This window comes from Sceloporus occidentalis, unplaced genomic scaffold (genome assembly GCF_023333645.1).
Source record: "Sceloporus occidentalis isolate IW3139 unplaced genomic scaffold, rSceOcc1.0.p SCAF_61, whole genome shotgun sequence".
Lineage (NCBI taxonomy): Eukaryota > Metazoa > Chordata > Lepidosauria > Squamata > Phrynosomatidae > Sceloporus > Sceloporus occidentalis.
The window spans coordinates 3483069-3500000 of record NW_028317041.1 but is presented as its reverse complement, the minus strand read 5'-3'; the positions used below and the strand labels follow the sequence as shown (position 1 = coordinate 3500000).

The 16932-nt window shown below is 35.8% G+C and overlaps 1 protein-coding gene across 1 annotated transcript in view; it reads left to right on the top strand.

The window, feature by feature from the left end:
* The window catches only part of LOC149287418 (GRB2-associated-binding protein 1-like), a 42835-nt gene extending 38028 nt beyond the window's left edge, over positions 1-4807 (top strand). The window contains exons 9-10 of the mRNA XM_089492938.1: positions 4108-4230; positions 4649-4807. Coding sequence (XP_089349064.1) covers positions 4108-4230; positions 4649-4807 — 282 coding nt within the window. The remainder of the gene's footprint in view (positions 1-4107; positions 4231-4648) is intronic.
* Positions 4808-16932: the final 12125 nt, after the last annotated feature.

The following is a 16932-nucleotide window of genomic DNA, read 5'->3' as shown; positions in this document are numbered from 1 at the left end:
ATATGTATCTATAATTTGTTTTTGAAAAGAAGACTACCTAGGGTAATTGCTCTACATCTTTTTACGCCAGCTGCTCCTTTACACATTTGTTTTTTTATTTATACTTTGGGAAGCAAATCGAAATTTACATTTTATATACCTACTAGGATGTTTATTTGAGATGTTCAGTCACATTTTTGGATTTCATCCGTACAATATGCCTAGAGAATCCCTGGTTTTACTTGTAGACTCCAAGGATTTCTTTTGTAACAGAACTCCTGTTGACATGACATCACAGGGGTTTATCCCTACAGTCAATCACTTGTGCCAAAGTGTCTTAGAATATTTTCTGCTGGGTGGCTGGTATTCCCTTCCCACACTAAGGGACTAGAGGCTCTTCCAGTGTAGAAAAGGATATAGGCACATATCTTTTCTTCATTATTCGTTTAGATGAATATTCAATTTACAACAATACATAGTACATACATAGTTCATAAGGTTGAAAAAAGACCTAAGTCCATCAAGTTCAACCCTTCTACCTAACCTTTCTATTCTTGATCCAAAAGAAGGCAAAAAAAACCCTAATTAAGCTACTTAAATTCTGCCATCAGGGGAAAAAAATCCTTCTTGACTCCAAGAGGCAATCGGATTTCTCCTTGGATCAAGAAGCTCTAAAATATTAATATTATTCTATTTATATCCCTGTATATCGTGCCTTTCTAAGAAAATATCGAGGCCCCTTTTGAAGGTATCTAATGTATTGGATAACACTACCTCCCTTGGAAGTGAATTCCATACCTTAATTGTCCTCACTGTGAAGAATCCCTTCCTTTGTCGTCTATGAAACCTGCGCTCTTCCAGTCTCAGAGGGTGACCTCTTGTTCTTTGTATATTTCTGTTAATGAACAGGTCGCTGAAGAGCTCCTTATATTGGCCCTGCATATATTTATATAATGTTATCATATCCCCTCTGAGACGCCGTTTTTCCAGTGTATATAATTTTAACTTTTTTAGTCTCTCTTCATAACTAGTATCTCCCAATCCCCTTATTAATTTCGTAGCCCTCCTTTGCACTTTTTCTAATTCCATAATGTCCTTTTTAAGGACGGGTGCCCAGAATTGTACCGCATATTCAAGGTGAGGTCTTACCAACGACCTGTACAGAGGCAAGATGATATCCTCCTCCCTTGAATCAATACCTCTTTTTATGCATGCCAAAACCTTATTGGCCCTCGCAGCTGCTTGCTGGCATTGGGCACTGTTGTCAAGTCTGTTGTCAACCGTTATTCCTAAATCCTTCTCATTGGTAGTTTCCCCCAAGGATATTCCATTTAAAGAATAGGTTGCATTTTTATTATTTTTACCATAATGCATAACTTTGCATTTCTCTATATTGAACCTCATCTGCCACTTGCACGCCCAGTCCCCAACTCTGTCTAGATCTTCCTGCAATGAAGAAACATCAAGATTAGTCTGAATTACCCGGCCTAATTTTGCGTCATCAGCAAAAACTGTGACATGGCTCTTAATGCAGCTTGGGAGATCATTTATAAATATATTAAAAAGAAGAGGACCGAGGACAGACCCCTGAGGCACTCCACTTAATACCTGCGTACAGGCTGAGAAACATCCATTCACAACAACCCTCTGCATTCTATCTTTTAGCCAATTTCTAATCCACATACAGACATTTGCCCCTAAACCTATTTCTGTTAATTTATAGAGTAGCCTTTTATGCGGAACTGTATCAAACGCCTTGGCAAAGTCCAGATAAATCACATCTACAGCCAACCCCAGGTCTATATTTTTACTAACTTCTTCATAGAATGCTAATAGGTTGGTTTGACAAGACCGGTCTTTCACAAATCCATGTTGACTTCTACTAATTGGATTATGGATCAAGATATGATCTTGAATGTATACCTTTAGCAACCCTTCAAATAATTTCCCCACTACCGATGTTAAGCTTACTGGCCTGTAATTGCCCGGTTGAGATTTTGATCCCTTTTTAAATATGGGCACAACATCTGCCTTGCGCCAATCTAATGGAACTATGGAAATAGATTAAACTAACTATATTACTTTATCCTCCCAGAAGTATTGGGGCTTTGGCTTGATAAGCCAATAATTTAACTATGTGATATGGAGATAAAGAACTAGGTGGGTGAGTGTACAAAATCTGGTGGATTCAAGAAGTTAAAAGCAAAGTTGTCAATTGAGATGTGGTTTCAATTCCCCCAGCAGCACTTTTCAGTGTGAAGGGCCACCAGTAGCTATTTCTTCTAACAGGAAGGGCTGTGTTGGCACTGCATAATTCAATGTCATCATAATGTACAGAGGTGAAGTACAACATAGATGAGAGAGAGTGGTGGTCTATAGATTTGTCCACTGTGCATTTCTGTAGAGCAAGATACTCTACACTGTGTAGGTATGCATATATGTGTCTGAATACTGTCAAATGTTAGGAAGATTTGTATCTTAAACCACTTGTGGTCTTTTCTGGTTTCATTTCTTTAAAATCTTGCAATAGTAGAGCAATTTGTTCTTCTGATTACCGTATTTAGAATGCTTGCCTCTACTGAATCTGAAGAGTAATGCATTTCAAAAGTAACTGAATGCTTGCGTCTCATTTTTTCTTTTTTCCTTGTGTTATAAATAATTGACATATCCTTGTTGAATTATTCATGCACGCAATGATCTTTCATGTGAAAATGAATGCTAGATTAGATGAGGCGCTTTGTAATTACTGTCAATCCTGGTCCATACTCTTTACCTGCTTCTATGAGTTCTAATTTACATTCTCTTACATGGCAGCTCTGACTATTTCCACTCCAAGTCGGCTTGAGAATCTTGGCCTTTTTCGTTTCCTCTTGATAACTGCTTCCGTCTGTCTTCCTTCTTTTTCTTTATTTTTTAGAGAAGAGTCCTTCTATTGTACTCTCCCCATAACACCTGTTAAGAGGGAGGGATCAGGCTGGGAAAGAATTGAGGAGGTGAGGTTTAGAAAATTAATAGAAAAAATAGCTTGTACATTGCTGCAGTCTGTTGGCATTTTAGAAATGTCAGCACCTAATTCTGGAGGAGTAAACCACCATTGTGGTGTCTCTAGGCAACTTTTAGAAGATATGTGCCTCTTGAAGGACTACATGTAAAAAATAGGTGTTGAAGGCATTTTCCATTGCATTCACTGAAACAAATATTCTGAGAGCAGCAAAACAGATCAGAACTTGATACGTACAGAAATGTGCAATATTTACGAAAACAGCACACTAACATGTTTATACCAACATTATTACTGTGCTGTGTAGAGAGAGTAACATGTATGTAGACTGTTCAGGTACTTTTTTTTTTTTTTTTGTAATGGCAAATATTACTACTGATGAAGATGAATCACCCATGCATTTGCTTCTTTACCGCCCCAGCTCATAGCCTTGCAAACACATCTTCTGTTGCCAAAGTGCATGACAACTATACTCCCCACCAACCAGCTGCAGCACTGGTTCACACAAGACTTTCATAATTTTTACAGGTTGAAGAATACATACTATGTACTTACATAGTATTTTAATATGTATTCTTTGCTAATGGGCTTGTATGGGACGCTGGAGTACCAATTATTCCGTGAAAGAAAATGTGGATGTGCCAACATTTTTTTACGATTAAAAAGTTATTTACTGGAAATGTTTAGGAGTTCAACAGTATTAGGAATTTAGCTTCATAAGTGTGGTGTGCGTTATTATTATTATCTTTTATTTATATAGCGCCAACAATTTACGCAGTGCTTATCACAATGAAATAAGTGTGGCACAACAATAGAACTTGAGGGTATTTCAGGCAGTCTGCAGGTGACTAAGATTAGGGATTTTCTTATGATCTGGGTGGATTTGGCTTGGCTCACAAACAAGCCTGCAATCAGCCTTCTTTTGTGTCTCACCAACCTGTACCTACTTTTGTAGAAACTGTGCACCCTCTGTTACACCCTGTAACCTGCCTCATTCCATCCCATTGTTTTACCTATAAACCTTTTACAGTTTAATCTGTTGCTTTTTACTTTTTTTTTCTTTCTTGCATGTCATTTCAAATTGCAGACTTTCTTGACTGTCTGATGTGATGTTATTGATATTTCAGGGATTATTTGGGAGCAGCAGTCTTGACGGTGGGAACAGTCCCCTAGTAAAGCCTAAAGGAGACAAGCAGGTGGAGTACTTGGACTTGGATCTAGACTCTGGAAAATTAACACCACCAAGAAAGGTATGTGACAAAAATGAGCAAAGGTTAGAAATAGACCATCTCAATATTACAACGTTAACATCCTTAAGATTTAGAATGTGCACAAATTTGTTCAACTGTCTGCATTAAATTACTAATCCTATTTCAGTTACAATTAGAACTGCCTATTTGCAACAGACATTTTGTCGGTCCAGATTATAGAACGGTATGTCGACATAAGATCGCAGGTACTTTAACAGTTTTTAGTTTTAGGAACTTTTCAGCACTTTGTAAATATGTTTGTGATTTTGTTAAACTGTCAGCAGTGCTCATCTGAGGGAATCCTAAAAGCCTGCATTGTTGAGGATTGGAACAGAGGATAAATTACATGGCTTGTGTTGAAGACATTTCAGGACAATTGAAATGAAAACATAGTAATTTTTATTTTTGTTTTCTGCAGAAGAAAATCAGCGATTCTGGGAGCATTGCTGCTGATGAAAAAGTGGATTATGTTGTAGTGGACAAACAGAAAACTATTGCGCTGCAAAACACTAGAAGAGCGTGGACTGATGGGAGACAGTCTACTGAGTCTGAAACTCCAACCAAGAGCTTAAAGTGAACATTTCCAAATGCAGCCGGCAGTTGTGTTGAGTTTTAGGAAGGCACGACGTAATGTCCTCCATACTATTTGGAAATATGGAACACTTCAGATGGATCAGTGCGACAAAAATTAAACTGTGCACCATGCCATCTGCAACACTTAGACCATGTATATGATGTATGATATGAAAACTTACTGTCTCACAAGAACCATATGTTTAACACATTTAGCCATGTTTTGTAGTATTACTATGTTTATGCACTTTTTGCGGTTCAAACAATGGTTCTTGTGCCTAACACCCTAACCCCCTTTTTTTTATTAATTTTCTTGCTTGAATTTTATTTGCATTTCTTCTCCTTTTGCACACTATTACTAGCTGTTATCTGTTCAGACCCCCTAATACCAGAAAAGGCCACTTGATATATATTGACCTCGTGTGGCTTAAACACCTGTACATAGTGTACTTTCACAAAGGGCAGTAGTAAGTAGTGTGTGTTTTAATATATTTTAGGGTTTCATTTTTTAATGCTGTTATGACAGTGTCATTTTTCAATCCTCAGGCATGGCCAGACTTTGTAGAGGGGTTGGTCATTCATATCTAGATTTGGAATGTTAACTGTGATATTAACAAATTTCAAAGTCATCTGCTCTGCTCTAGAAGGAACTCTTACTTACCTTTTTTAACTGACTGCGTGATTACAATTATGTTCAGAATCTTCTTGAAAATGTAAACATATATCTTGTTTTTAAGAGTGCTTTTATTTCTCTCATCTCCAAATTTAATACTTGGAGGGTGCAGGGCTGGTGCGCTTTAAACAGCATTTAAAAAAAAAAATAAGTGATATACTGATGAATTAATGATCAACTTTAAACAACTTGTCAGAAACAGTTTCATGGTTTTACACATGAAACATTCAGTGATGACGTGAAGCTAAAAACTGTAATGTAGTTTTTTTATTTTATTGTTTTCGTTCTGTGAAGATTCTGCAGGGTGGGATCTTACACTTTGAGAGAGACTAAAAATCAAATTAAATTAACTGTAGTCTGCGCACAGAGTGTTTGGAGAAATGTTATCTCTGTTTAGGGACACATTTATAAGGAGCACCACTGGACAAAACATGAAACCATCATCATGGAAACCAGTGGCGTGTTCCTGCTGATCCATATCTAGAATTTTGCACTAGAAATGCTCTTTATAGATATGGCCAACATATTAAATAGCTTTTTTTCTTGTACATGACTTAGAGAAGGTAATTTAATAATAATCAGGTACGTAATAAAGCACTGTTGTGCTAATACACTGATAAGGTTCATTCAGTGAAATTAAATCATTTGCTTTTACAAATCCTAATACTGTAATGTTTCTTTAAGAAAATGCCATTAACTTTTTTCTAGTACTAGCACAAAGACTGTGATTTTTTTTTTTAACTAAATGTCGGTCGTAGCCAAGTGTAGAATGTTTGGACATCACTGTGCCTGTTCCTGTAGACTTTAGTTTTTTTTAACACCTGCTTTGCCTTAGATTTAAATCTCCTATGCAACTTATTTTATACAAACACTTTATTGATACTAGTAACTGTTATCTTTTGTAACAAGTTTAATTTTTACATCTTTTCCTTTGAAAAGCTTTTAAAATGTTGCTGTGCACTTTAGTAATTTCAGTGCAGGAGGACCTTAACAAAAAAAAAAATGTATGATGATTACCACACCTAAGGAAATATTTGGTTCACTTTGGTTCAAATGATGGCTATTGCCCTATAAGCTTTTCTTCTGATATGAACAAGTATTTGTGTACATATACTAAGTGTGCACCTTTACAGAAATTAATTATACAATAAGTATGCATACCCACACAAGACATATGCCTACCAGTATATATATGTATGTACACATATATACACACACACATCTAGATCTGTATTTTACCATGTGAGATTAAATTTTATTTTTATTCTATAGATAAAAGAAACAATTTGGCAGTATGAAAGGATATAACAATCAGAGATGTTTAAAAGATAGCTATCTTGGCAGAATTTAAGACCTTTTAAATAGCCTGCATTTTAAGTAGTGTTGTACTGTTCTAACAGACTGCTAACAAGAGCATTCCTAGAATGTGTTAATAACGTAGGCTAGTTGAGATGTTTTATTCAGAAGCTAAATTTGTTGCCCAAAAATACCTCTCTCTGAGCTCCCTGTGCTTAACCGCTAGTCCTCTTCTCTAGTCGTTGCCCACAGCCTTCTGTGCCCTTGTTGCTCTCTTGGTGTCTTTGCTTTCTCGCCTTGCCTTGTATCGCCCCCCCCCTGGTCATTCACCTTCTATAGGAGCTCTCTGGTCTCCTCTGATCTCTCTGCAGCTGCAGAGAAGATACTGACAGCAAAGATAGGAGAGGCAGCAATGGGGGAGGTCACAGTGTGCAGCTTCAGGGAAGAAACAGGAGAGCAGGGAGAGGAAGGCAGTGTGTAGTGTACACAGTGTCTTCAATAGAAGTTGCCCTAAATTTTAATTTAATCCCAGCTTGTCTGTAGAGGTGAATTAATTCACAGCTTTCCCTACACACACTGAAATTGTTAATTGTCATTTGCATCTTAATTCTGCTTGGTTAGACAAATTTTATACACTGTATTAAATATTTGATAACATTTGTTCCCCTGCCCATCAAGTGGATGTTTAGCTCAAATACTCTGTATTATGGAAAGATGTTCCTACCAAGTGGCAAAGTATCAATGAATGTTGATCTTGTCTTGAGAAGCCATATGCCTATCCCATGGATGTTTAACTTCCCTCACTGTATTAGCCTCTACCACTAGTAAAGTAAATCTTCCAGACATTAAGTAAAACTTCCTTACATTACAGTAACAGGGGTTCTGTGGACCTCAAGCTACAGACATATATGTACACAGTGTGGTATCAGATGCACAGAATGCATTTTGTGTATCAGTGATTGGATTTTTTCCAATATAAATATCTCTAACTTTCAAAATATAGCCTTTGTTTATTTTGCAGTATGTTAGCTCTTGCATGCTGGCCTTGATTGTTCCCTGAAGAGGCTGCATTTTCCAATACTTAATAAGCAAAACCTGTTAGATTTACTGGACCCATGAATGCTTAACAAACCTTAAAATACTCATCACAGCCTTTTTAAACCTGTTTGACCCAAACAATGTAACATCTTCTAATTCATTGGCAACAATCCCAGAAAATTTGTGAGAGGTAGGGATAGAGAGGACTCTGATGTTTTTGTTTGTTGTGTTTGGGGTTGACTTTGTTATTAGAGATTCCTACAAGCACAATAGATTGATAAATGTTATTAAAAATAAAGTTCATACAAATCCGAATGCACAAGTCTACTAAAGAAATTCATCATGCAGGGCATCAGTTCTTTGAAAGCAGAATCCCATGTTCAAGTGTAAACTTTATATTCCAAAGCTATACCCCAAAATTCTGTCTGGCTCCCAAATTGATACATTTTATGAACATTATGATATAACATGCCAATTAGATGAAGATTCATTTTATCTTTATATGGATATTGCTTAAGTCTCAGATGCCCAATGGTTACAGGAAGATGGAAACATACAATCTGAATTACCGTGTTTATTTCAGTGAAAAATGAGTCTTAGGTGTGAGAAGTTTGTTGAAGTTAAGTTTTTAAACTGACCTATGTTTATCTGGAAACAATTATGTTAAAGGGACAATTTTCTGTCTGATGCCCTCCTGAAAGAAGAATTCATATTAAAGCACTCTGTGAGTACTTCAATATGTGTGCTTCCAATGCCTGCGGCGTTCCCAAGCTAGCAGAGGAGCTGACTGGGGGTGTAACAGTGCAGAGAGATGTGCAAAACAGACCACAAGAAAATTGAAAGGGACCATGCAAATATCATATGTATTAAAGTGTAATAATAATTTATTAATATGTGAAGACATGTTAACAAAATCTTGAAGTTAAACATTTCAGCTCACTGTTTATTTTAAAGTGGCAACACCAATGAGCTGGCCCAACATAACACCTAGTGTAATGTGGGGAGATTGAATGTATTTTTCACAATGACTTACACATTATGTAGGTTGACCATAGACCATTTTTTCCCTGCAACTGAGTGGTGTTAACGGTTTGTCATATGCAATAATTGACTCCCTTTGGGGCTTATATATTAGATTTTAGGAATTACAATAAAGATTAGATTATTTGGTTGCAAATGTATCATCTGCTTTATATGCAAATGTGTGTTGTCTGAGTTCCATACTTTAAACATAATTATATGCGATATTCAAAGTATATTAAATTCTGTCAAGTTAATGAAGCTTATATAGTAGTGACAGCAGCAGTTTAATGCAGAAAAAACATTAATAGTTTCAGTTTATTTTAATAATGAGTACTGTTTAAGGAATTGTTGGGGCCTCTTTCCACGTAGGCTAATGTTCTTATCTCATAACTGGTAATATTAAAATTTTGAATTTTAAACATCATTGAAATTACTAATTTTATCCCCAGTTTAATGTCAGTCACACTTACAATACACATGTCCCATCCTTTAAATTGTGCTTCCTTGGCTTGGTACTTAAATTTCATAGAAGGGTAGTAGAAAACAAATGTTTCCCATGAGACCCACATTCACAAATTTCTCAACTCGCATCTGTAAAAGATGTAAATATTGCATTAGTGTTGCATTTTTGGTACTTTTTTTTTTTTTTTGCACCAAAGCAAGTAAAGGGTTTGTTATACGTTTATTTAAGCTAAACTTGCTTTGTTATTGGTCTAAACAAAAACTTGACTTAATTGTATTGTTGCAAGATAAGATCATCCATCAGAGGAGGGCTGGCTCCTTCTCACCTGCGAGTGGGCCAGCTCAAGTTGGGCTTTCCCATTGTAGTATGTGGACCATACTATTGCCAGACAAGTCTGATAAGATACTTAGAGATGGTGCAGACCTTGCTAGTGCTATCTTGATCTCTATGGATACACTTCTTGGCTTCTAACAAAACAAACAAAAAGATGGCTACTAACCTATGCTCTGGCTCCTATATTTAACCTATCTCAGTACATCCCCGACACTGCTATATCCTAAATTGTTACCCCTTTACTGTATTTATGGTAGGAATTGTTTTCATAGGAGAAAATGGATATGGTGCTTTTTTTTTTTTTTTTGCTAACCTCTATACAGCTTTGGCAGCACCATAGATGTTTTATTTATCCTAAATAAAGTCAGTCTGATCAAGGAATATTTGATTACAGTACAAATGTATTGGAACGTTTTACTTTCTTTTGTTTTAGGCTGAAACATAAGCAAGTATTGTAGTAGGATAGGTTATTCCTTGGAACACTAACTGCTTTTCCATTGTCATGCGTGACTGAAAAAAAAGGTACATCTATCACAAGCTGGTAACAGTGCAATGTGTCAAGTTTTCCAAACACTGTGGATGCCTCTTGCAAGATCTTTGTAGTGTCCATATTTGAAACAACAAAATAAATGTGCACCTGGAGTTTTTTTATGAAAATGTAATGGCTTTTTTTTCTGTCTCTTGAAATGTGGATGCATCTGTCACATTGGAGACAAATCCTTAATCTGCCTTCAAACCCAATGCTGCAAATGTATCCCTGTATTATTATTATTTATTATTATTATTATTATTATTTCTTTGTTGAAATTTATATTTTCCACCTTGGATATGACTTCTGCTTCCCTCATAAAATAATCAAGATATTCCATGGAGATTTTCAATAACTAAAACTCTTAAAGGAGTTTACATCTGCAGTCCTCTATTCAGCCTTATAGTAAGTTGTTATATGCTTCCTGTACATTGCATGCATTTCACTAGATTTGGCTTTAAAACATTTGAATTCCAGTACCGGCAAATTCTGTAGCACACCCGCAAAGAGGGGAAGCTATAAAACGTTACAATACATATAGAGATTTGGGGCATCGGAGATAAATGGTAAGGGGACTGCTTGGACAATATGGTTTGTTTATGTGAAAGGAAAAATATGCAGATAGATGTGTCTCATGATGGTATCAGAGTTTGGGGAGATGTCATCTTTCAAAATGGTGGTTGCAAAGCATTTATGTGCAGTGCTTTTAAAGAGCATTTCACCCTTGTTGGCATATTTTTCCTAAGATGCCAGGGTTTGTCTTTGTTTTTAACTTTTGCTTTAGTTTAGGATACAACCTTATAAATGGCTTACACTTAACCTAAAGAAATTTATATATATATTTCTCAAGGACTAAGCGTAAGACAAACCATGCTTCGGTCAATGATGAAAATACAAAACAAAATTCCGATTACTAAGTAATTTTTTCATTACTTATTTCATCTTATACATGTGGGTACACATACATCTAGATTGTTCATGCAGCTCATGTACATTACAGTACTAACATATCACAGATTAGGCAACCATAAGAAGTGTAATTTATGCATAATTATGCTATAGAGAAAACATAGGAAATACATGTGTGACGGCTGGCCAGATGATCTGCCTGGATGAATCTACACAGACCCTCCATTGACAGATACAGTGACCATATTAACTGCTCCTAATTTGTCGCCACTTCTTCAGGAAAGACTACGCCATCGAGAACCTCCAAATAAAAATACTGAAGGGATACACAAGGCAGAAAAGCATTTCAAATCAAGATTATTATAGCAACAAATACACTGGATTAAACATGGGCACTAGATTCCTAACACATTACCAGAACTTCATATATAAGTTCTTCTATTTAATTCAACCATTGGCATCCTTTTCATTTAACGGGTCATTCTGTCTAAAGTTCTTTCTTTTTAACAGTGTCATAATCATTCTCACTCCCCCTACCCCTCCACATTATTTTCAAACTGACTAAATTAATTGAGCAACACCTTAAACTGCTGTGATCTATGACCATTTTGACACTTTTCAGGCAGCTGTTTCTTCAGCAATTGCTGCCAAAGTTTGTGCTATTGTTACATTTTTGTGTTTTTCCTGTATTTCAATATTGCTTGAGATTTTATGTTGAATTTTGTATAGAACATGTGAAACTGCAGAAAAAAAAGTGTGTTCACCAACATCCTTAAGTACAATGATACGTCAAATGCATAAGTCAGATATGTGTTGAGGAAACTATTGGGCCAAAATCGGAACATGTGCATTTCAGTTTTCAAATTTGGAATTTTTTTAGAAATTTGTTTGCTGGGGCCCATATCCCATTTTGGCCCCCCCAAATTCAAATTACTCCCATAGACGCCAGTCTATGTTCACCAGCATGAGATGATGCATAGGTTGGGCAAGTTTTGGGGAAACTTTTTAAATCTTATAGTGACTGAACCAAATATATAACTTCAAACTGCCACTGTTCAAAAAGTGTTTACAGTGCATTTCTGTTTAGATGCCCTAAATTTAAACCCCAGTGTTTATTATATTAAAACTACTAGCCCAAATTATATTAAGCTATTGCTCTACTTTTGGAGAAACAAATGTGCTCATGGACTTATTATATACTTCCTTTAATAGGAAGCTGAAAAATATAACATTAACCATAAAAGGTGACAATGTCAACAACATTAGCTATATGATTGGGAAAAAGGAATACATAAATGAAATACATGTTTCATTTTCGTCAATCAACCGAAATGTGTGGTACTCCTTTAAAGCAGTTGCCAATGCACAATGGGGATGGTAAAAGGTTGTGTCCTTCCTGTGCCCTTTGACATCCACTCTGCACTGTTTCTGTGTCTTGGATGTTTTGTAGGTTGAAGGGAATTTAGAATTGAGTTGTCCTGCCCCAATTCTCACAGGACTTCCAGGAGATACAGAAGCACCAGGATCATCTTGCATTAAGATCCCCCTATTCAACTCAAGCTTCTAAAAAATAAAAATTATGTGCATTGTGTAGATTGCAGCTTTCTTATACCATGTATTTGTTTTGCTCAACTTGCACACATCTTTCCTGTCTTTTGTATTTTACTGCCAAAAGTTCCTATTGGCACAAAGCTAAAAATGTCCCATTTTGTTGTTTATAACCCTAAGCATATCCATGCAAAACAGCAGGTTGATCAAAGGCACATTTTTTGTCTAGAAGTTGTCTACATACAAGTGGTACCATTTGTTCATTAATGGGCACACAGGGTCTCAGATAGGTGCCCCTGTGTACACATGGAAGGAATCTGTGTAGCCACTACCAGTCTCACATAATTTATAAAATGTAACCCCATACCTAGAGCATTTAGAGGGGATGTATTGCATGAATCCCAACCTGCAGAGGGATCAGGATCACTACTTGGATACATATGGCTCCCCTTAAGTAGGGGTCCAACACAATGAGAGCCGCTGCTAAACTGACCCTTGTCAAAATCTGCCACTGTGTCATTGGCCAAAATATTTTATGCCTCTTCGGCACTATAAAACCTCTCTGTAACAGATATAACAAACATAAACAGGAAAAAAATCTAATTAACCCCATAGGGTCAAGTACTGCTGATCCGAACACTGAGGAGCAGTTAAAAATTATATAAATATAAATTGATTTAACACTCAGGAGACATTGCAATAAAGTACCCTGTGTCTTCCAACCACAAGTGAGAAGGAGAGAGTTGGGATATTATAGACAGATACAATGTTTATTAACAAACATGCTTTGCGACCTGGGAGCGAGATTCAGCGAAGACGTACCAGCTACATCCATAGTACACTGAAGACACTTCCACCTGACATACACGGTACATCTGTGGTCATGAAGGGGTTAAGCTAACATTTAAGAAATATGTAATCTAAGATTTTTGTGATGTATTTGTTGAGTAAGAAAAATATAAACATACTAAAAATGTATAGTTCAAAGATGTTTGTGGCTCACAGGGTGAATAAAGATAAACTTGTGCATGTTTTTGTCCCCTTTATGTGAGCTTTCAGGAAAGACATAGTTTTGCTTATTTTTTTGACAGTTTATTCCAGTTTGACCATGGAATTTATCACCCTTTTTACCTCTTTTATAATAATAAAAATAATAAATGAAATTTTTGTGTTATTGCCAATGTTTAAAAAGTGCACTTAAATCTACACATATTCAACAAAAATATACTCAACAAACCTCATGCATTTTGGTAGCTTTATATGATTTAATAGTTAGAGAATTAATCCCCCCCATGTTTTATGTAGTTTAGGTTTCATTCTACTAAGGGAATTAAGAGGAATCACTTTATTAAAGACACTGCTAAATTGGTTTGTGTAAAATGTAAAAAAATGTGTTGTTTATATATTATTTCTCTGTATGATACTCTAAAACCCTATTATTTGGTATTGGGTCATTTGGTCCCTCCAGTGATTTTATTACCACTTATAAGCTTCTTTAAATATGCAAATAACTTTTCTTTTAGCGCTTAACACCCCATGACTATACTATAATGTTTTTTGTTTGATTTTTGCTGATTACTTAAGCCATCAGCAGGCTTTAATCATAGACACATATGTTTTAGTAGTGTATGTGTCCTAAAATCTTTCTCCAAAGCCATTTCACTAAATCCAACACATTAATTTCACATAGCATCCACTATTTCAGGGGTCTCCGGCAAATACATTGTAAAGTACAGAAAAGTCGATATGGGGGTTATGTATAAAAAGTGAGCACATAAAAAGTTGTGTTATCACCATAGCAACCAATTAAACAATACCACTTAACATTTCCAAAACCCAGAGAGGGACAGATTTAGTTCCAGGTACAGTAGTAGTTTGGGACATACAGTTCGGGTAATGTGAAATGTGACCCTTTAACCTATAGATAGTTATTCATATACTGTAATAGAACATTACATTTAGAAAAATTAAATATTGTAATGTTTAGGATGATAGATCACAGTGGTATACTTATATCCATTCTAAGCTACTAAAAAGTAAGACAATTCAAAAAGAAAGAGAAACTCATCCTCCTCAAACTGGGTAGATATGGCTCAGAACTAAAACATCAGATTACTAAAGTACAAAGAACTGGTATTTGATAGCACATTTTGTAAACTGCACAAATATGAGTTTTAAAAGCTTTTTAACCCGCTCGTACTGACTTTGCAGAGGAAGGAACAGAAGCCGACCAGAAGGTGACTGGAGGACAGGAGGATGTGTAATCTCTATCCATACTGCAGTGGAAGCAGAGCAAAACAAATGAAGAAAGGGAAAATAATAATAAAATAAAAAACATTAAAAAACATTAAAGAAAGTGCTCCAATATCCCTTAGCCCTGCCACTTCAGGTAAAAAGTAAAATATAAATATATATCTTTATATAAAAACTCTACCTCCTGTTCCCTTAAGCCAGTGGTACTAATAAATCTATAATATAGAATAATATGTAAAGTATGGATGTGACCTTCTTGAATGTATGAAACCATAGTAATAGTAATGAAGAAAATCCTTGTAGTTGTATCTTATATAGGTACACATTATTACATTGGTTTTCAAAAAAAAAAAAAAAAAGTAATTCCGCTAATTGAACATTCATATTCTAATGCAGAGCTTCAATTTATTTAGCTTCACCATTTTGTGTGTTTTTTTTTAAATTATTATTATAATACCTCCATTATACAGTTTTGGAGCATTAACATTTCTAATATACCATGACTGACTTCTGGCAAATAAAAATCATAACAAAAAGAATGACCATAATTAAAGCAGCCCAATGTATCAGAAGTTACACAAAATATGGATAGGAATAACAGATTAGGAAAAATATTTTCTTTTTTTAAGAAATGGTTACTGTCTGTTGTTCAATAGGTTTTTGACAAATTTTACCACATCTCATACAAAACAATTTCCTCCTGAATTTTGGATATCCAAGTCCTAAAATAAATGGAGAAACTACAGCATAAATATCTCCTACTATCTTCCTAAAGGTGAAAGTCAAGCAGCTTGAAAAATTCCGGAGAAGGGTGTCGATGACATTGCAGATTATGTAACACACCAAAAGAGCTGCTATTCCTTTCATAGCGTTCGTTCCATGCTGATTTCTCCTTGAGCTTGTTAAAGTAACATCAACTGTCTTTTGGTGTTTTAGAAGAATATATAAAATATTGATGCTAACCCCACTCATTAAAATGACAGCCAGAACCTGAGTTACAGTACCAAAAATGGTATCAAATATTTTAACTTTGGTATCTTTATCTGTTAAAGTATCCAGAGTTGAACAGGTACAAGTATCCGTGCAATTGTGATGACTTGGTCGACTTTCTGAAATGGACAAAGAGTATGGTGAGCAAACAGAGGATAACAAAATCCAGGTGAGAATCAGACAAGGTGGGATCAAGGTATTTTTCTGTATCGTGTTTCTTAATATCCTGCCTTGGTTCTTGAGCTTCATGAGACGGAAAACTCCAAGCATTAATGTGAACAGCATACTCCCTCCTCGCCCTAAGCAGAGCCCCAGTATAGTCACTTTGCAAGCTGCTGTCATTGGATAGCATGTGCCTTGTTGATCTGGAATCACTATAGTCAGGATTCGTGAAAAGAGATGCATCATATTAGCAACAGAGAGATGTACGATCAACACTTCAGCAGTTGTCAGCTTTTCCACACTCTTGAACATAACACACATTATCAAACTGTTCCCTGGTAGTCCAACAGCAGCCAGAACTAAAGAGCTAACAAGCAAATGTGTAGTAACCATAGTTAGCAGAACAAAGAGACAAGTGGAGTTCCAGTAGGTGTCCAGCTAAAGAATGGCAGGAATATCCCAGAACCATAACACTTTCTTCTCACAGGGCAGGAAATACAAAAGTTACAATGGCAAGGTACAATGTAATCCTATGAATAATAATAATAATATGGCTACAGAAGATTTTTGTATTCTCCAAGGACCAATGTAAGACCACGGTAATTTATATCTTTGTTAGAATTAAGATGTCACAGACAAGTAACAGCTTGCCTGTTCTGTAATGACATGTATTTCAGGTAGATGCTGGTCATCTGGATCATCGTATGTACAAAGAAAAGTATCTGTATGGTGGATTTATTTAAAAGCCAAACAATCATTTTATTATTCATCTCTTTACTGCTAAAGCTGTTTGATATCATAGAAACATAGGCAAGTAGAGACAGAAAAAGCATATAAAAGCTCTGTGCAAACAACTGGTTAGGTTTGAAAATGATCTCACTTAGGTCATTAGTTACATTATGCTATGTGATG